Genomic DNA, 22856 nt, shown 5'->3' with positions numbered 1-22856 from the left:
TATTATTTATAATTGAGAGGAGACACAAACACGACACAGAACAAACCAAAAGTAGTGAAACAAAAATGAATATTATCAACAACAGTATCAATATTAGTTACAATTTCAACATAGCAGTGATTAAAAATCCCTCATTGACATTATCATTGGACATTTATAAAATAAATTTAAAAAAGAACAATAGTGTCACAGTGGCTTACACTTGCATCGCATCTCATAAGCTTGACAACACACTGTGTCCAATATTTTCACAAAGATAAAATAAGTCATATTTTTGGTTCATTTAATAGTTAAAACAAATTTACATTATTGCAATCAGTTGATAAAACATTGTCCTTTACAATTATAAAAGCTTTTTACAAAAATCTACTACTCTGCTTGCATGTCAGCAGACTGGGGTAGATCCTGCTGAAATCCTATGTATTGAATGAATAGAGAATCATTTTGAATCGGGAAAATATAGTTTTTGAATCGAGAATTGCGTTGAATCGAAAAAAAAATCGATTTTGAATCGAATCGTGACCCCAAGAATCGATATTGAATCGAATTGTGGGACACACAAAGATTTGCAGCCCTGGTATCTAGTCGATACTACTATGATTACGTCGATATTTTTTGGCATCACAACGTCTTTTTTAGTTTTTTTTCATTCATATTATATTTATAAACTAAGGAAATATGTCCCTGGACACATGACACATTTTTCGTGGTCCCCTTTATTTAGAAAAGTACCAAAAAGTATCGAAATAATTTTGCTACCGGTACAACACTATTACAAAGTATGTACTGTACTGTGATTCATACTGATATTGTATCGGATTAATATTGGTATCTGCCAGTACTCAACACTCCAATATTGGTATGGTATCGGAAGTGGAAAACGTTGTATCAAGACACCCCTGCATCTGACATCTATTACGTTGGACAGGTGCAGAGCCTTAGCATTAGCATTAGCTTTAGCATTTGCATTATAGACACACACACAAAACAGAATGGGCTTCCTAAAAGCACTTTTAAACTGTTGAAATTCCAGCATCAAGGCTAACACTCTTCCAACACCCTTGTGGGACATCTGACAAACATTTTACATTTCTGTAAAAACTACAATATGAGATCCTTAACATTTTACCTAATGTGAAAACATATATCACCCTTAGCTACTGAAACATATTGGGTCCAAATATTTGATATTATCTCTCGCAGAACAGTATCGACACTGTCGCTGTTCATTGTCCCAGTGTTTGTTGTTGCATTTTGTGATGGTCCAATCACAAAGCTGCTGGGTAATATTTAGAACACAAAGGAGCGAGTCAAGGAGGGCTTATGACTGACAGTCTGCCAGGTGTTTTCTTCCCAGTTGAGGAAAGGAACGACATCAAAGCCAAGGAAAAAAAAGTGAAGGAATGTTGCGTTCGGTGAACACCCGAGAGACTTTCAAGAAGGTCTGTAGTGTGAAAGAAGTGAGGTTAGTTTTTGTGCGGGTTACTAAGGGGAGGCTCTGGTACATGAAAGGAAGGTTTGATATGATAATGAAGCGCCTTCTTTTAGTCTTTCATGCTAACTTTCTTTGTGTGCTTATTTGTCCGACAAATGCTTCCATAAGCTCTGCAAATGCTGCAAGTGGAGGTCCAAACTCAGGTGCATGCAGGCCTCTCCTCCTCCATCAGACTACTCATTTGTAAATGATCCATTAGCTTGCAAGCCCACGATCACTCTGTCTCACGCCAATTGTGATTGAGAGAAGCCAAATGTGGTGGTTCGGGCATCTGGTCAGATTTCCCCCCAAACGCCTCCCTGGGGATGTGTTTAGGCGGCGTCCGACCGGTAGGAGACCACAGGGAAGACCCAGGACACGGTAGAGAGACTATGCCTCCTAGCTGGCCTGGGAACGCCTCATGATTCCTTGGGAAGAGCAGGACGAAGTAGTTGGGAAAAGGAAAATCTGGGCTTCTTTGCTTAGGCTTCTGCCCCAGCGACCCGACTTCAGATAAGTGGAAGAAAATGGATTCATGGATAGAATTTTGATCTGTGCTTTAAGACAAATACAATTATTATACTAAAAGCAATACTATGACTAAAACTACACAGATAAAACATGTACCAGGTAAAACACACATTGTGGCCTAGTGGTTAGAGTGCCCGCCCTGAGCTCGGTAGGTTGTGAGTTCAAACCCCGGCCGAGTCATACCAAAGACTATAACTGTCAGGACTGGGTCTATGGCGTGGTTTGTTCTCCCAGAAGGCAATGGAAAATTGGCGCGTGCAAGACGTGAATTTAAATACATTTTTCATTCTAACTCAAAAAAAGTACAAACAAAAGGCACTCACAGCGGAGATAACAAACTTGGCAATAAACACAAAACTTGCACAATGGCAGAAACTATGATCAATGAAACAAAAACACTAACTGTAGCATTAATAAACAAAAAAAACTTACTTTGACAAGAAAAGGGCATGGATCGTAATGGTGTGCAGAGAGTGTGTCAAGAGTGATGTCGCCAGGCCGACTGCTTGGCAACAATGGTCTTAAATACTAGTGACATGATTAGTGAAAACGTGAGACAGGTGCGTGACATGAGGATGTGAACCAGGTGAAACTAATGGTTACTATGGTGACAAAGCAAGGGAGTGAAGACAAGAACTAAAGTGTCCAAAAACCAAGCAAAACAAAAACATGATCAATACAGACATGACAGAGCCCCCCCCCCCTTACGGACAGATCCCAGATGTCCAAAAAAAACAGGATCAAGAGTCATGGGAGGGCGGGAGGGGGACATGGCGGTGGGTCGCCAGGCCAAGTGGCCCCGAATCCACCGGGGCAGAGTCAGGTGGCGGCGACGCGTAGAGCGCCGCTGTACCAGGCGAGGTGGGCGACCTGGGAATGGCCATATCCATGGCCGACGAGGAGATCGGCGCACTTGGCGTGGCGGACGACCAGGTAGTGGCCACATTCGTGGCCGACGAGGAGGCAGGCGCGTCGTCGTCGTTGCAGGCGTGGAAGCAGCCGATGACGCAGGTGCAGCAGACGAAGCAGGCAGCGAAGCTCGGCGTGGTGCGTCAGGCGGAGAGTCTCGGCGTGGCGGGTCTTGGTCTTGGTCTTGGCGGGGGTCTTGGTCTTGGTCTTGGTCTTGGTCTTGGTCTTGGCGTGGGGGGTCTTGGTCTTGGTCTTGGCGGGGGTCTTGGTCTTGGTGGGGGTCTTGGTCTTGGTCTTGGTCTTGGTCTTGGCGTGGTGGGTCTTGGTGGGGGTCTTGGTCTTGGTGGGGGTCTTGGTCTTGGCGGGGGTCTTGGTCTTGGCGTGGGGGGTCATGGTCTTTGTCTTGGCTTGGGGGATCATGGTCTTTGTCTTGGTTTGGGGGGTCAGGGTCTTGGTCTTGGCTTGGGGGGTCAGGGTCTTGGTCTTGGTCTTGGTCTTGGCGTGGGTCTTGGTCAGGGTCTTGGCGTGGGTCTTGGTCTTGGTCTTGGCGTGGGTCTTGGTCTTGGTGTGGAGCTGGTACCGGAGCTTGCCGTTGTGGAGCTGGTACCGGAGCTTGCCGTCGTGGAGCTGGGACCGGAGCTCGGTGTGGTGGGTCTTGGCGTGGTGGAGCTGGTGCTGCGACAGGTGCCAACCGTGGTGCTGCGACGGGTGCCAGCCGTGGTGCTGCGACGGGTGCCAACCGTGGTGCCAGCCGTGGTGCTGCGACGGGTGCCAGCCGTGGTGCTGGTACCGGAGCTTGGCGTGGTGCTTCTACCGGCAGCACTGGAGCTAGCCTTGGACTTGGTGCTGATACAGGTGCTAGCTGTGGCTTCGGTGGAGGTGGCCTAGCTGGGGGTTGCGGCTTAGCCGGCCGAAAAACCGGTGGCGGCGGCCGTGTTGGAGGCTGTGGCTTGGCGGGCCGAAAGACCGGTGGTGGCGGCCGTGCTGGAGGCTGTGGCTTGGCATGGTGATGCTGAGCCACCCCACCTGAAAAGTTCCCAGCCCTAGTCCCCCCCCTCAAGGAGCGGATACCAGACGCGCTCCCCGCTGTCTGGAACCGTTTTTTGGGGTGGGTGGAGGGAGGTCAGGAGGGGGGTAAAATCCTCCCCTATAAATTGTCCAAAATGTCTTTCTTTTTGTACCTGGGATTGAGTGGGTGAAATTTTTTTTTTTGTGTGACTTGGGCGTGGCTTGAGTCCTGGGGGGCGGGGCATGAAAATTGGGTGACTGTGATTGACAGGATCTGATTTCTAAAAACATGTCTTGGTAATATTTAATCATGGATTTAGAGTCTTTGGTTGGATGTGGCTGACAAGAAAAAGAGTTCAGGGGGAAAAAATCCATGACGTCACCCACTGGCAGCGGCGTGACGTCGTCCTGGGGAAGCCGGGCTGGCTGCAGCTCGTTTCCGCCCAGAGGGGGAGGAGCCTGCGGGAACGATGCGTCCTTTCCAATGCTTGTGGAAGCCCTCCCTGACGTCCTTCGTCGGGAGCGGCGCTTCCGGGACTGCGGTGACGCAGCGCCATCCTCGGACCAAATGGAGTCTCTGTACTCCACGGAGGAGTAGCGCAGCGTTTCCTCCTCCATGGCGCGGAGGACCTCCCACGCTGCCTCGTCCAAAACGTCCAATTTTTTTGCGGGATAACTTTTATGCTGGCGACATACTGTCAGGACTGGGTCTATGGCGTGGTTTGTTCTCCCAGAAGGCAATGGAAAATTGGCGCGTGCAAGACCTGAATTTAAATACATTTTTAATTCTAACTCAAAAAAAGTACAAACAAAAGGCAATCACAGCGGAGATAACAAACTTGGCAATAAACACAAAACTTGCACAATGGCAGAAACTATGATCAATGAAACAAAAACACTAACTGTAGCATTAATAAACAAAAAAACTTACTTTGACAAGAAAAGGGCATGGATCGTAATGGTGTGTAGAGAGTGTGTCAAGAGTGATGTCGCCAGGCCAACTGCTTGGCAACAATGGCCTTAAATACTAGTGACATGATTAGTGAAAACGTGAGACAGGTGCGTGACATGAGGATGTGAACCAGGTGAAACTAATGGTTACTATGGTGACAAAGCAAGGGAGTGAAGACAAGAACTAAAGTCAATCAATCAATCAATTTCAATCAATTATATTTTATATAGCGCTTTTCTCTAGTGACTCAAAGCACTTTACATAGTGAAACCCAATATCTAAGTTACATTTAAACCAGTGTGGGTGGCACTGAGAGCAGGTGGGTAAAGTGCCTTGCCCAAGGACACAACGGCAGTGACTAGGATGGCGGAAGCGGGGATCGAACCTGCAACCCTCAAGTTGCTGGCACGGCCGCTCTACCAACCGAGCTATACTATATTATATTATATATATATAAAGTGTCCAAAAACCAAGCAAAACAAAAACATGATCAACACAGACATGACAATAACAATGGGACCCATTACTTCCCTGCTTGGCAATCAGCATCAAGGGTTGGAATTGGGGGTTAAATCACCAAAAATGATTCCCAGGCGCGGCACCGCTGCTGCCCACTGCTCCCCTCACCTCCCAGGGGGTGAACAAGGGGATGGGTCAAATGCAAAGGACAAATTTCACCACACCTAGTGTGTGTGTGACAATCATTGGTACTTTAACTTTAAAGATATAACACAAATTATACAACTTTTTTTACAAACTTGCATTAGTTTACGTTACGTGGGCGGTTTGGACTGTGCTAATTATTGGCAATAAACTAACCAGCTCTGTGCGCGTCTACGTATCTGTGTTAAGAGTGTCACATTTATCAATAGTTTTAAAGCCCAAATACCTTTATATTGCGCTTCACGCACCCTCTTCATTAACCAGTAGAATTGCCTTTTTTTACCATTCTTCCTCTACACGCTGTTGCTGTTTGTATGAGCTTTGGTATGTGTTTTGACACACTCCACACTCAACATCAGGCGCCTCGGCCCTGTATGTCACCGCCACAAGGCAGCATGCCAATGAAAAAAACTGTATATTTTATAAACCTAATGTGTGTGTATATATATATATATATATATATATATATATATATATATATATATATATATATATATATATATATATATATATATATATATATATATATATATATATATATCGATTAAAATTGATTATTAAATGATTTTGTAATTATTATTATTATTATTATTATTTTTTTTTTAATAAACCTTTATTTATGAACTGCAACATGTACAAACAGCTGAGAAACAATAATCAAACTAAGTATGGTGCCAGTATGCTGTTTTTTTTCAATAAAATACTGGATAGGATATAAATGTATTTTGTCTCTTTTATCCGATTATTAATCGATTAATCAAAGTAATAATCGACAGATTAATCGATTATCAAATTAATCGTTAGTTGCAGCCCATATATATATATATATATATATATATATATATATATATATATATATATATATATATATATATATATATATATATATATATATATATAAATATATATATATATATACATATATATATATATATATATATATATATATATATATATATATATATATATATATATATACATATATACATATATACATATATACATATATATACACACACAAATGTGACGTCTGGTGAATAGGTACCAGGTGGTTTTAACAGAATTTGGTAAAAAAAAAAAAGAAAAAATGAAAATAGTACCAAATTCTGTACTCATGGCTTATTATAAGTCTTCTCTGGGAGTTATACATTTTACCTCTGCCAATAGGTTAAGTATTAATTGTGGTCGGTGTGTCTGTCAGTTAGTTAGCAAAAGAAATTGTTGTTATGGGTGGTTATTGATTAAACTTTCAGGAAATGTCCGAAATGGGATGAGGACCAAGTGATTACATTTTGGGGGCTGATCTGGATACTTTCTACTATCTTGGCTTACTATATGTTTATGGTACAAGCTTCAACTTCTGTATACTTTAACTAGTGGTCCCGCCTCCAACCACAGAGACAAAGCTAGTGGATGACTGACAAAAGGTTTCACTCTGTTTCTGTCATTCCGCTACAGACAGTTCAAAATGTTATAAGCACATTTTGATGAAACGTTCAGATAATGTCAGATATGGGATATCGTCCATATTCAGGACATTTTCACTATTGGGTGGAAGGGCCTGGCAAAGTTTTACACTCTTTTATTTGTTGAGATAACTTTCTGTTTCTCAGGCACGGGTGGCCAAAGTGCATTCCGGCATTGTGAAGTATACACAGGACACAGTACAAATGTGTTTTATAGAATTCTATGTTGCTCCTATATTCACTTAGGTAGCCGCCGGGTGTTTGATTTACAAAACTAAGTAACAACCACATTAGTCACATACATTTTGGCATTAATAGCTGTGGCTCTGGGCAACCTCCTGATTGACTTTTTTTTTCAATTGAACTCCACAATATGTCAGTAGCTGCATTTGAAGTATGACGAGCATCTGGCAGTTTTATTTAGTTATTTTAAATGTTGCTGCGTATTACTTACTTGCCATATTGTTTTTTACAATCATCTCATTAGCACTATTAATGTTGACTCAGCAGTCTGCTTCTTAGCGCTATTACAACATCGATTCTGTTGCTGCAATACACTTGTTCATAAAGGGACATCAGACTTTCTCACGCACTCCTAATCATATTAAATTTGTAAATAAATGTACCAATTCCAAATAACACGTTTGAAGTAAAGCTTTTTTTTAAAAATTCTCTGCTGGGTTTTTAACAGACCTCGACGACCCGGTGGTGACGGTGCACCAGAGCATTGGCGAGGCCAAAGAGCAGTTCTACTACGAGAGGACTGTGTTCCTGCGCTGCGTGGCTAACTCCAACCCGCCTGTGCGCTATAGCTGGCACCGCGGCCGAGAGGTCCTGACGCAGGGCTCCGACAAGGGCGTGGAAATCTATGAGCCCTTTTTTACACAGGTAAGACAGACGCAGCACACAGTGGAAGGAATACTTTTTTTTCCAATAGGGTACTTGAAATGCAATTCACATGAGGAAATGCACAGGCGTGGGCATCATTTAAATTCCATTGTATCCACAATTTGAGAAAATCCTGTCTAACAATTTATATAATTACCGCGTTTAAAAAATAGACACATGCTGCTATAAATTCATGTTAGCTGTTAGCTTGTTTGGGGAGGCAGTATTTCACATTCAGTATTAGATACAAATAAATAATAATACACATTTTATTATGTTATTGACGTTGACAAATTTAATAATAAAGGCGATTCAAGTCATACGAAGCCTTTATTTAACACTTTTCTAAGCACTCAAATTAAAATGTTTTTGAAGTCTTGGACACTGGTGTCAATCTCAAGGACCAAGGGCCACATCGTTTTACAAGGCCCGCGAAAGCCTGCAAAATATGTTTATCTTATCTTAAGTACTTTATCTTTCATGCTAAATGTATTCGTTCTTTACATTTTGACAGAAAAAATGCATGTACTGAAAGCAATTGCATATCTTTTAAACTATAATATTATTTAATTTTGCAAAAAATATTATATTATCATTTATCCAGAAGGGTTTTTGTTAAAATACAAGTGAATTCTTGTAATAATCTGTTTGATTTATGATTTATAATAAAGCTATCCCTCACATTGTACATAAAGAATATATAATAATCAAATGCAAAGAAAATTGTTTAATAATGTCATGAGGCAATTATACATTAATACTCATTAATACTTCACCTTTACAAGCAGCCCTCTGAGGGCAGCCATAACAGCAATGTGACCCTCAATGAACACAAGTTTGACACCCCTGGTCTATAGGGCCAAAAAAGTAAAAAAAGGTTTTTATTATTATTATATTCTAAATTATTTAGAATGTATTCAAAGTTAATGTATTCTAAGTGGGACGGCGTGGCTCAGTTGGTAGAGCGGCCATGCCAGCAACTTGATGGTTGCAGGTTCGATCCCCGCTTCCGCCATTCTAGTCACTGCCGTTGTGTTCTTGGGCGAGACACTTTACCCACCTCCTCCCAGTGCCACCCACACTGGTTTAAATGTAACTTAGATATTGGGTTTCACTATGTAAAGCGCTTTGAGTCACTAGAGAAAAAGTGCTATATAAATATAATTCACTTCACTAATCATTTATAACATGACAATGATAACTATAGTATTCCCATATGATATGAGTAAAATAAAAATATAAATCTGTATTGTTGTACTGAGCAGCCAGAACATAAATATGTACAGCTAGCCGATAGTTTGGATGTGTTCTTTTATACTGTAATAGTTTTAGTTCCGAACAAACTTTTGTTTAAACTACCTGGTACCGATTTGTTTACAGTCAAATGATACCATATTCTGATAATTTTGTTGCAAAAGACGTAACATGCGGTTGCAAACATGCATATTTGTAGAGGACTACCTCAAAGTAATGTTGCAATTTTCCATGCCGACAAAGCAAACATGCCTGATAGAAAACACTCAAAAGTATGGCTCCACTTTTCAAAATGCGCTCGCTCGATGATAATTTATATTGCTTATGCCATATACATACTACTTATTAGTAATTGTGATTTTACATGGTAATTTCAACACCCTCATATTTGGTAATAAATAGTACAACAGAAATGCACATTACAATCAAACAGCTGCGGTGTAATAAGTACAATGCTTACAGTATAAACACTTTGTAAGACACAACAGAAGACAAGTCTGTGACATTCAATTTAATGGCAAGGACTACTTTTTGACTTTAGCAACGCAGCTAAGACAACCTGAAATGAATGCATACTTGCAAATTAGAAGTGTAAGAAAACAATATATAACAACTGCAGTACAGTTATAATTATCAGCTCACTATTAAATGCAAAATGGTATCGTTGAGTACCGGTATCAATTTCCAAGTACCAGGATTTGATACCGTATCATTTACATTGTGAAGGGTATTATCCTTAATTGGTTAGTGTTACATTTTTGGTAGTAGTCACGCAATTAAAAAAAGGAAATCAAGCTTTTAGAAAGTTTAGATGATATATGTGCAGTTAAAACATTGTTTTGCTACTTCAGAGATGCACTGTTACATGTTTTCATTGTGATCATTCATGGAGTGATGAACCTGCGTATAGCGGCTGGGCTTGATGGCATACTGGGAAAGGTGTTCTGGAACAGTGCAAATCAGCTGGCAGGAGTACTAATGCGGATATTCAATTCATCCTTGGCACAAGCCCAAATCCCGCCCTGTCTTAAGGCAGCCACTGCCATCCAAGTCCCCAAAGAGGACAGCCATAAAAGACTTGAATGACTACAGACCAGTGGCACTGACGTCTGTGGTTAGGGAGTGTTTTGAAAAGCTTGTTTACCAATATATCAAAGCCTGCCTCCCCATGAACTTTGATCCACACCAGTTTGTCTAAAAGGCCAAACCGGTCCACAGAGGATGCCATCACCACTACTCTCCATTCAGCTGTGGAACATTTGGAACTCCCGGATACATATTCCTAGGATGCTGTTTGTTGACTACAGCGTTGCGTTCAAAACCATCATTCCCGATATCCGGGTCGACAAGCTGAGCTTCCTGGGTCTACACCCCCTTCATCTGTTCCTGAATAAAAAATACTCTCTGACCAACCGACCTCAGGTTGTTAAGGTGGGTCAACTATGCTCCTCCATCCTGTCACTCAGCACTGGCTCCCCTCAGGGCTGCATGTTGAGCCCCTTCCTGTATGCCCTATATAAGTATGATTGTGTCCCCATTCAACCCTTGAACACCATCACCTGATGGCCTGATCACAAGGGGTGATGAAACAGCCTACAGAGAGGAAATACAGGCGCCGGCTGGGTGATGCGCCAAGTACAACTTGAGGCTGAACACCACAAAGACCAAGGAAAGGATCACTGATTTTAGGGGGCAGAGAAGGGAACATGCCCCAATTGTAGTAAATAGAGCATGTGTGGAGACTTTCACCTGGGAACTTAGATCTCGGAAAACCTCACATGCACTGTCAATGCTTCAGCACTGGTCAAAAAGGCACAGCAGGGCCTTCACTTCCTTTGTGTGCTGCGGAGGAGCCAACTTGAGGATAAACTCCAAGTATCTTTTAATCGGGCCATGATAAAGCCAGTGCTGATGTACAGTGTGACTGTGTGGTTTTGCTGCAGACAGGAAGGCCCTGCAGAGGGTGACCAGGACAGCGGAGAAGATTATCAGCCGCCCTCTGCCCTCCCCAGAGGACATAGCTCATGCTCTCTGACTCGGCAGAGCACGGAAATCCTGGCAGGCAGCTCTCACCTTGGTCAGCACTTGTTCAACCTGCTGATTTCGGTCACACAAGAGTAGGAAAAACAGAGTTAAAAACAGTTTTTTCCTGTTGGCCAGTAGTACGTTGAATCAGTCCCAATAGCTTACACTGTTTTTCACTGTTCCACTGCTGTTCATACTGGTATTTATTGGTTATAGTGTATTTCAACTGCACTTGACAGAGAAGCCATCTGTATTTCCGTCATGCTCCCATGATTGATGACAATAAAGTGTTCTATTATGTTTTCTTCTATTCTGTTCTTGTCAAGCGAGAACCACATACTTTTTCAAGGGTATTTGTCCCAAACTGTAATATAATATTACAATAATAGCACATGTGTGCATCATACAGTGGGTAGCATTCAGTGTGTGCGGCTGACTCATGTTTTTAAACCTTCCTCGCCCCCCCATGCATCGGAGTCAGCCGGATCAAAGGTTCACATCCTCATCACAGGCTTCCGGGCCGAGGATAATGGCTGACAGGCCCCGCAGGAATATATCCCCGGCGAGAGACGGCTGCTTCAGTGGCGAGGAACCCCTGCAGAGCGTATCAATGCTGCCGGCTGCCATCCGCCTATTTACTGGAGAGTCATCTCGGCGGCCATATTGAGCCAGATGACACATTAATTTTCTTTCTGGTGCACCAGTAGTCATATGAACTCCATCTACCTCACAAAAGTGTATTAATATTCATTGATTTGACCTTTTGGGCCGCCCGATGATGTCGATGCCATTGCACACATTTGCATACCATTGTCTCTGTGGTCTGAGCTGCAGGGGGAAACGAAGATCCTAAAGCTGAAGAACCTGCGACCACAGGACTATGCCAATTACAGCTGCATCGCCTCGGTCAGGAACGTGTGCGGCATCCCCGACCGCAGCGTCATATTCAAACTCACCAACAAGACAGGTACTCAAAAAACATCTTTTACAAGCAACCACAATGTATCCCAGAAAATCACATATAGGGCCTGATTTACTAAGACCAAACACCACACGCTAAACAGGGCCTGCAAACTATAAAATAGTGTGTACTGTTAGTGGGCGTTTTGCGTGTGATCAACTAAGACTGTGTGCAATTGAAGAGTGGTGTAGATCGCCTTATTTAAGAAGTATTTTGTGTGTACTATACAGGGCATCACCACAGAGTCACTCTCATTTACTGCACACTCAGGGTATGCTTTTACCTGCTATGCTATGTTTTCAAACATGCAGCAGCCATGCACCAATTTTATGGGCATTTTAGAAGCAGTCGTGCAGTAAAAAATGCATACTTAAAGATGTTTTTTTCATACAAGAAATATTGTAATAATATATATTCTATATGTGAAAAATGAAAAATACTAAAGGACTCCAAAATGCATCAATTGAATTTGTTTGAATCAGCCCCTTAAGTCCTCTAGAAGATACAAAAATATAAAATTATGTTGCTGAAAAAATGGGTATTCCCACCTGCGAAGTTTCCACCGCGTCCGTTTCCTCAGCAAATTCCGCGCGGCACCGTGTGGCTTCTTGTAACCGGTGTGCTTTCTCGCACACTCAGTATTGTGGGTATTTTGATGAACAGCATATATTTTGCATATAAATAAATACAGAGACGCAAAATGGATTGAACTCTTTTTTCTGCTCATTTAACAGACACAATCCACTTTGCACACACTTTGAGTAGATCAACTTTGCATGTGCTAACAAGTTTGCACCTGCTTTAGTACACACAGACATTTCATAAATCAGGCCCTTAGAGTAGAATCTCACGGTGAAGATGGTCCATTCCACCAGTTTTAAAGAAAAATAATTAAGCTATGTTATGTTTTTGTGTGCTGGTACAAGCAGTCCTGAAGTGCACAAAACGTTATTTTTTTCTTCTATTTTAATCAAGTCACTTACAAAAGGTAAACATGGTAGGCTATGGAATACTAGGAACTAGCAGCAACACAACAGCTAAGCACACAATAGCACACAAGCAAGACATACGTAACTAGTGTCCTGTATTGAACAATACTCTAATATAGCACATTTGTCAATATAGACAAGTATCAAATAATTATAGTTGCATCCATCCATCCATTTCTACCACTTGCCCCTCTCGGTGTCGCACTCAGGCAAAAGGCAGGGTACACCCTGGACAAGCATATACTTACACATGCAAAGTCTCCAAGGCAGAAACCTATTAAAAAGTATCCAGTAACCAAAGTGTCAGCATCATCAAATGTATTGCATCATGAGCTTGACTTAATGAATTATTCTGAACACTAAGTTTTGCGAAAAATTATGATTATTATTATTTATAATGTATTATTTCTTTTTTCTTTATTTAATTGATGTATTTGCAAATACTATTTTGTTTTTCTGCTGGTTCTTTATTTTTTGGGGGTTTGGGGGGTTTGGGAGGGGGGGGGGGTATGGTTGGGATATAAACATATATTTTGACATTTAGGGCAGACAACAGATATATGATGTATGTGAATATGATGTGATGGATAGGAATGTCTGATGCTGGATGTCAATAGAAATAAAATGAAGAAAAAAAAGTTTTGCGAAAAACAAATACCACTCTAATTCAAGTATTAGTAATTCAAAGTACATTCCAGATTTTTAATAATAAATAGATTAGTGTTTTTAATGGCTACCATGTATCTCTGTTTGACTAATTTCACTTGTGAAAACCTTTTTTAACATTCCACACTACAAAATAATAAAAGTACAGTATGTATGATTTCTAAAGATATTGTATGAGAGAAATATTGGTATCAGTCAATATTTTGTCAAAATATCGGCCCATTTCTAAATTACCTTTTGTGTCAAAAATTTTGGAGAAATGTGTTTTGGCGCAACTGCAGCCTTTTTTAGATGAAAATAGCACTTAAGATCCATTTCAGTCTGGATACAAAGCTTTGCACAGTACTGAATCTGCACTTTTAAAGGTTTTTAATGATTTGTTTTTAATGTCTGATTCTGGCAGCTCTGCCATTTTAGTGCTTTTGGATCTTACAGCTGCCTTTGACATAGTTGACCACACAATTATTTTAGACCGCCTGAGAGACTGTGTGGGTGTCAGGGGGACTGCATTAGAGTGGTTCAGGTCCTACCTGTCAGAGAGGTCCTTCTCTGTCAGGCTAGGGGATGACACCTCTTCTTCTGCTCCGCTTTACTGTGGTGTCCCCCAGGGATCTATTCTAAGCCCCATCCTGTTCGCTCTATATCTCCTCCCGATTGGAGAGATTTTTAAGAGGCATGGAGTGTCTTATTACTTTTATGCAGACGACTGCCAAATTTATATGCCAATTTCAAAAGGCCACGGCTCCCTGACACCCCTTCTCAACTGTCTATGCGATGTCAAGGCTTGGTTAGTCCAGAAATTTTTTAATAATGAATGAGGGAAAAACGGAAATTTTAGTTTTTGGTCCGGCCCTCACTGACTTGGGACCATTGCAAAATTATGTGCGTCCCAAGTCACCAGCCTTGGTGTCACTATACACAGCGATTTTAAACTTGACAAACAAGTCAATGGCGTTTTAAAATCGTGTTTTTATCGTCTTCGTCTTTTAGCAAAGGTAAAACCGTTTTTATCTTTTAACCTTTTTGAACAAGTCGTGCATGCTTTTATTTTAAGTCGCCTGGACTAATGCAATGCGCTTTATGCTGGCATTAGCCAAAAAGCTCTCTCCCGGTTGCAGTTAGTCCAGAACGCGGCAGCACAACTTTTAGCAGGAGCCAGGAAACGCCAGCATATAACCCCAATTCTTTAGAGTTTGCACTGGCTCCCTGTTCATCTTATAATTGATTTTAAAACCTTGCTGTTTGTTTTTAAAGCTTTACACGGACTGGCACCTCAGTATATCTCGGACCTCATTCAAATTTACAATCCTGCGCGCGCTCTGAGGTCCGAGAGCCAGCTCCAGCTCGTGGTGCCCAAGACCAGACTTAAAACCAGGGGAGACAGGGCCTTCTCTGTGGTCGGCCCTAAGCTCTGGAACACTCTGCCCCTCCATGTTCGAACTGCTCCCACAGTGGAGTGTTTTAAGTCTCGTCTTAAGACCAACTTTTATTCTCTGTCTTTTAACACTACGTGAGTTGTGTGGTCCTCTGTGTTTTTAAAATGTTGATTTCTATTTACTGTTTTAATTGGTTTTACCCTTTAAAATCGTTTTTAATCATATTTATTTTATATTGGTTTTATATTGGTTTTATTTGTATTTTATTTTTTTAGTTTTTATTCAGTCAATGGTGGAGCTAAGGATAATATTTGAATATTGTTTTTAATATTATTGTTGTGCAGCACTTTGGAAACATTTTGTTGTTTAAATGTGCTATATAAATAAAGTGGATTGGATTGGATTGAATATTCAAGGCTCCAATATCGGTATCTTATTGTAAGTGAAAAGGTTGTATTGGAACACACCTTGTTTTTATTGTCTTTTATTTATATATTTTGGGGAATTTTGGGGAATTTGTGTTTATTTATAGTTTTATCGGTCACCACCACAAAGTATTTGATAAATATATTTTATTATCAATGTATTTTTATTTTTAGATTTTAAGGGGACCTTATTAAAAAGAAACAGTATTTAACAAACTGTTTACAACAATACCAAAAAAAAAAGTAAATCCTAAATTTTATATACAGTATTCAATGCTAAAATGAAACAAATAAATACAATACATTTTATGAAATAAGTTTGGTAAATATTTTTAAAAAATTACCAGCAGAAATAAACGGATACAATTTTTTAGAAATATTCATGTCAAAATAGTGTTTATTCATAATTTTTTTAAATAAATTAATACAATACATTTTAGAAAAGAAATAAAATACATATGAGAAATAATTATGTGTCAAAAGTGAACTAATCAGATTCAATATGCACTGATCAAGATAAAAGTTAGTTTTTTTTTTGTTTTTTTTACTAAAGTCCTTGCCTTTATCTTTTCACTAAACCCATTTTCCCCGCTCACTTTCCAGCCTCGCCGTCCATCAAGCTGCTGGTGGAGGACCCCATTGTGGTCAACCCGGGCCAGACTGTGTCTCTAGTGTGCATCACCACCGGTGGCGAGCCTCCCCCGGTCCTCACCTGGGTCAGCGCCAATGACAGCCTGCCGCAGAGGAGCATGGTGAAAGGGGGCACGCTAACCCTGCCCGCTATTAGCTCGGACGAGGCAGGCGTGTACAGCTGTGTGGCCAGCAACAATGTGGGCAACCCGGCCAAAAAGTCCACCACCATCGTCGTTCGAGGTAATTACCTTTCTGAATGCTGTTTTTTCAAAATATTTTTCTTTAAATGCATGATTTTATTGGTAGTTTTTTTTCCCCAATGTAATCATTGTTCTGTATTAAATACACATAAACACGTCATTGGACAAAATGACACAAAAGAGTGTCAGGTGTGTACTACCTGTCAAGCCACCAAAGTATTATTTTGATTCGATTGGCTTGGAGAAATCACATGATTGAGCATAAAGACATGGCTTTGGCAATGGAAGCACTGCTCTGTATTAAATATAAACGCATAATTGAGCAAAAGGACACATCAATTAAGTTAAAGAAAAGTTTAAGTACCACTGATAGTGACACACACACTAGGTGCGGTGAAATTACTCTCTGCATTTGACCCATCCCCTTGTTCCACCCCCTGGGAGGTGAGGGTAGGAGTAAGCAGCAGCGGTGGCCGCGCTCGGGAATCATTTTTGGTGATTTAACCCCCAATTCCAACCCTTGATGCTGAGTGCTAAGCAGGGAGGTAATGGGTCCCATTTGTATAGTCTTTGGTATCAGGCCTGGAACAAAGATAGTTTGATCACTATTCAAAAGTCCATCAGTAATATGATGTAACTTTTCTGCACATAAATCGTTTGTTATTACCAAGACTGATGACTTGAAATATTCCGGCAAAGCCCTGAAGTTCTATCAACATGAATTATTGATCAGCATTCTCAGAAATGTCGGAACACCAGCTCTTTATGCTTTACATCCCCCAAACGTAACCTTTTTTATTTTTTTTATTCCGCAGATTGGCTGACTTTCATGTTTTTCAACTTTTCCGCCGAGGGGGGGGGTGTTTGGTGGTAGCGGGGATGTATTTTGTAGCGTCCCGGAAGAGTTAGCGCTGCAAAAGGTTCTGGGTATTTGTTCTGTTGTGTTACGGTGCGGATGTTCTCCCGAAATGTGTTTGTTATTCTTGTTTGGTGTGGGTTCACAGTGTGGCACATATTTGTAACAGTGTTAAAGTTGTTTATACGGCTACCCTCAGTGTAACCTGTATGGCTGTTGATCAAGTATGCGTTGCATTCACGTGTGTGTGCGTACAGAAGCCGCACATATCTTGTGACTGGGCCGGCACGTTGTTAGAATGGATGAAAAGCGGACATGACGACAGGTCATACAGGACGTTTAAGGCAGTGCCTTTAAGGCACGCCCCCAAGACTGTGGTCCGGGTTGAATACGACAGAATGGTTTCCCCGGGAGATTTTCGAGAGGGGCAATTCCAGGGAAATTCGGGAGGGTTGGCAAGTATGCTCAACCGCCGTGTGCGCACAGTTTGCTGAAAAACTCAGTTTACTTGCAAATTTGGCGACTTTGATGGTCAGAAATGTAGATTAGAACTATTTAGTAATCCCTTTGCAGTTGATGTGGAAAAAGCACCAATTAACCTCCAAATGGAGCTGATTGAACTCCAGTGTGAAGACACGCTGAAGTCATAGTATGATGCTGTTGGCGCCGCACAGTTTCCACAATTCATCCCTGACACAATGCCTCAGCTCCGCACCCAAGCTGCTCAATTGCTCTCCATGTTCGGCAGCACTTATCTATGTGAGCAACTTTTCTTCTCAATGAAGATGACGAAAACGTCTCACAGGATACGTCTGACTGATGAACGCCTTTGTTCGATAATGAAGGTTGCCTCAGCTCAAAGCCTGAGCCCCGACATTAATGAACTAGCATCCAAGAAAAGATGCCAGGTATCTGGCTTGGGCACATCAGATTAGATCAGTGTGTTGCAAACTGAGCAGTTTAAAATCCTGAATGGTTGGTTTATTCATTGTTATTTTATTTTCAAATGTATTAGCCTGTGGAAAAAGTTAATGTTGATATTTACCTCAGAAGGCTGCAAATAGAAAAGAGGCATTCCATTTTTATATAAATTGTATTTGATATGCCATTGATATGTTTTAATTATTATTATTATTATTTGAAACTCGATTTTGCATGTCACTATAAAGTTATATAAGCCTTGCTTGTTCAATATTCAATGCAAAACTTGTTTAGGTCCCTATTAAAAGGTTAATTTGTTCAACCTTGGCCCGCGGCTTTGTTCAGTTTTAAATTTTGGCCCACTCTGTATTTGAGTTTGACACCCCTGGTCTAACGGTATGCTCCAAACGTATCTTATTTCCTCTTGTTTACATTTGTTTATTGTATTGCTTACTAATGTCAGGCATAGATGTCTAACTGCATTCTCATGCGCAATTTTATATAATTTAATGTACAAACTGTAATTTGATTTATCCATCCATCCATTTTCTATTAATTGTCCCTCTCGGAATCATTTATTATTCGGTACAAGTCAAGAGTTTAGAAACAACTTCTCATACAGTTGTATATTAAAGTTTGTGACAGTTACTGTATCAATCTGCGTAAGCATAGGAGACAGACAAAAGTGACGTATGCTAGCGTATTAGTTGACAATGTACTGTAAACACCTGCACTTGGCGCATATACAGTAAGTATGATTGTAGTGTACGCACACATTGATAGACTTAGACTTCCTTTTATTGTCATTCAAATTTGAACTTTACAGTACAGATAAGAACACAATTTCATTGCATTAGCTCGTTGTAGTGCAGGATAAAAGAGCAATAAGGTGCAGATATAAAGAAATAGATTACTGTACAGATAAATATATTGCACTTTTGCATATGCATCCACGTTTATGGATGTGTGTTATATGGTCTTTACATTCCAGCGAGTTAATTCGTTTTTGGGGGGGAATTTGAGGGGATTATTATGATGCGTTCAGGAGTCTATCAACTCGTGTTAACTGTTGTTGCATTAATGTGCAAGAGGGGGACACCGTGGCAGCTACACAACTTGTAATTTGCGATGCAGACTTTTATTGAAAAACAAGAATGCAATCTGTGCTGGAAAGCAGCAAACAAGCAGTCGCTGTATCTTAATGGCTATTTAACCTTTGGGTTCGTTGGATGCAGTCTGCAACATTGGACAAGCAGCGTTGTCGCGCATTCATTGGTGAAACACTCTACAGTATATTGGCTTCATTATTGTGATCACATGCAAACACACACACACACAATGATATCTAGGAAATTAATATTTCTTAGCGAGAGGATTGAAATTGTCTTGAAAAGTAACATGAGCTCCAATTTACATTTTAGCGCTTTCAAAGACAAACGTTATTGCAGGATACAGGGAAGGCGATTATAAGATCCAGGTCTGCCTAGGTCACGCCTTGTCCGTGAATGATCCCATTTTGTTTAAAGAAGCGCTTGTAAAATGTCAATTAACGAATGACATTGCGCTTCATAGAAAATGTTCCTGCAAACGTATTTCTATACCCTTGTTGCTCCAGCCCTGATATGAATAAAATGGCAAATTTCACCCAGTTATTTTTATTGTCCCCGTTGGCGAGCAACATTGGTGCTGGTCCTACTGTGTTCTGTGATGTGTCAGGATGATGTGTAAATTTATGTTCTAGTTATATACTGAATTTGTTTTTTTGCACAAAAAAAAAAAAGTGTACTCATTTATTTCCTGTGATTTTGTTATAGTACAAAACATGCATCAAATAAACTAAAACTCAAAAATAAATGAAAGTTTGATTTAAAAAGTATAACAATTGTTTGATATGAATAACGTGTGTGTGTTTTTTTTTTGGGGGGGGGGGGGGGGGATCACTCCTCCTTTCCCCACTCGTTAAAAAGATGGAAGTCGATATGAATGCCTACATGCCGCCAGAAAACTCAAAATAATAGGAAGAACGCCTTCGTGCAATTACTGCTGTCATGGCTGGAGCTCCAAAACAAGCAAAAAAAACAAAACATAAAAGGACATTCGGGGTAAACATTGCCCCCTTCTTTCACTTACTGGCGTGAGCTCAAATTTGAGGAGGGTTTTCGGCCGATGCTGCCTTGGCTGTGTTCCTGCTAAACTAGTAAGTAACTTTAGATGCTCAAATCAAATCAAAATAATAATGATAAAGTTAGCTATCGGAAATTTGCGTGGTAGTGTAACAAACAGTTCAGGGTGTCCCAAGTTACCGGAGTGTGTTAGGTAAGGAGGAGGAGTTTTGTCCCTCCAGAGTTGCCGTATGGCTGTGACGTACGGTGTGTGAAGTTTACATTAAAGAAGCGGTGGCTACCGGACCTGCTCTAATGTCTCCCGTTTATTATTTTATTAGATAAGTACACTGTATAGGCCAGGGGTCGGCAACCTTTATCACTCAAAGAGCCACTTTGACGAGTTTCACAAATTAAAGAAAACAATGGGAGCCACATTACTCTTTTGAAATTTAAAATGAAATAACACTGCATACAAAGCTTTTTTTTGCTTTGTGCTATGTTTAAACCAGGGGTCTCAGACACGCGCCCCGGCCCACACCTTAATATTACAATTGAATGTTAGTGCGGCCCGCGAGTTTTACATGAAAGGCGCTTGACAGCGTCATACTTGCCAATCCCTCCCAAATTTTTCCGGAATACACCTGAATTTTAGGGCGTGATGGCACTGCCTTTAGCGCCCTCTACAGTCTGCTCTAACAACTTACCTGCTCAGCTATATGTTGAATGCAGTTCCTGCTTGCACACGCTAGTGACAGCAAGGCATACTTGTTCAACAGCCACACAGCTTACACTGACGGTGGACGTATAAAACAACTTTAACACTGTTACGTTACAAATATGCGCCACACTGTGAACATCCACACCGTAACACAACATAAACACAACAGAACGAATACCCAGAATCCCATGCAGCCCTAACTCTCCCGGTCTACACTATACACCCCCGCTACCACCAAACCCCGCCCACCTCAACCGACGCACAGAGGGGGGTGGGGAGGGGGGTTGATGTGTGGGGGGGTTTGGTGGTAGCGGGGGTGTATAATGTAGACTGGAAGCGTTAGGGCTGCATGGGATTCTGGGTATTCGTTCTGTTGTGTTTATGTTGTGTTACGGTGCGGATGTTCTCCAGAAATGTGTTTGTCATTCTTTTTTGGTGTGGGTTCACAGTGTGGCGCATATTTGTAACGTAACAGTGTTAAAGTTGTTTTATATGGCCACCGTCAGTGTAAGCTGTGTGGCTGTTGGCCAACTATGCCTTGCTGTCTCCTACGTGTGCAAGAAAAAGCTACATACACCATGTGGCCAGGCTGGCTCGCTGTTTGTACAGGCTATAGAGGATAATAAATGCAGAGCCAACATGGCATGCCCTTAATTTAGATGTAAGGGTGAAAATTGGAGAATATTTGCCCCGAGACATTTCTAAGAGAGGCACTGAGATCCGTAAGTCTCCTGGGAAAATCGGAACGTTTGGCAAGTATGCAGCTGAGCCGCATCAGAGTGGTCAAAGAGCCGCATGCGGCTCCGGAGCCGCGGGTTGCCGACCCCTGGTATAGGCGAACCCAGGACACTTGGCTACAGTAGCAATAAATAGCCACTAGCTTGATAGTTGCAGTTCCACACTACTTCATTCGATAAAACTCTCTCGTCTGTCTTTCTTTGCTTCAGACATGCCTCCACCCCGATACAGTCTTGATAGTAGCGTCATGTTTGTAGCGCAATCCGAGATCATTTCTTCATAGTGTCTGCTCTTTAACATCAGCATAGCCATTAGAGAGGTAATATTTGTGCCAATATCACAGCGGACATCATGTCAGTATGACGCTATATGCGCTAGTCCTCATGGGAAATGTGGTCTTCTTCTGGCAAAACATTACCACTTTGGTCCTCTGCAAATGCCAAAATCAACCAAAACTGAAAGTTCTTAATAAGGGCTTTAAAATGTTATCCTCTTTCATTTGAGGTTGATTAGGTCATATAACTCCATCCATTTTCTATACTGCTTATCCTCATTAGAGTCACAGTATAGACGGGCGATATTGTCTAAAATCTATATCATGATATATTCCAGCCTCTTGCGATAACGATATATGTCACGGTATATTAGTCGGCATAAAAAACATTTCAAAACGGGTTACAAAGGCTCTTAATCTACAAAACCCAAAACAAGTGAAGTTGGCATGTTGTGTAATTCGTAAATAAAAACAGAATACAATGATTTGTAAACCATTTTCAACCTTTATTCAATCGAACAGACTGTAAATACAAGATATTTATTGTTCGAAATGAGAAAATAATTTTTATTTTGGCAAATAATCATTAACTTAAAATTTAATGGCAGCAACAAATTACAAAAAAAGTTGTCACAGGGGCATTTTTACCACTGTGTTACATGGCCTATCCTTTTAACAACACTCAGTAAATGTTTGGTAACTGAGGAGACTAATTTTTTAAGCTTTTCAAGTAGAATACTTTCCCATTCTTGTTTGATGTACAGCTTAAGTTGTTCAACAGTCTGGGGTCTCCATTGTCGTATATTACGCTTCATATTGCACCA

At 40.9% G+C, this 22856-nt stretch overlaps 1 protein-coding gene across 2 annotated transcripts in view; it reads left to right on the top strand.

Annotated features, from left to right (window-relative positions):
- The window catches only part of LOC133648689 (MAM domain-containing glycosylphosphatidylinositol anchor protein 2-like), a 562410-nt gene that overhangs the window by 256600 nt on the left and 282954 nt on the right, over positions 1-22856 (top strand). The window contains exons 4-6 of one of the 2 annotated variants that reach the window (XM_062045021.1): positions 7695-7891; positions 12005-12137; positions 16191-16460. In XM_062045021.1, the coding sequence (XP_061901005.1) occupies positions 7695-7891; positions 12005-12137; positions 16191-16460 (600 nt within the window). Of the gene's footprint in view, positions 1-7694; positions 7892-12001; positions 12138-16190; positions 16461-22856 lie in introns of both variants that reach the window. The other variant, XM_062045020.1, reaches the window with a different exon arrangement.

Source organism: Entelurus aequoreus, linkage group LG04 (assembly GCF_033978785.1).
Source record: "Entelurus aequoreus isolate RoL-2023_Sb linkage group LG04, RoL_Eaeq_v1.1, whole genome shotgun sequence".
Taxonomy (NCBI): Eukaryota; Metazoa; Chordata; class Actinopteri; order Syngnathiformes; family Syngnathidae; genus Entelurus; species Entelurus aequoreus.
Note: the sequence above shows the minus strand (reverse complement) of the source record. Positions and strands in the feature narration are given on the sequence as shown.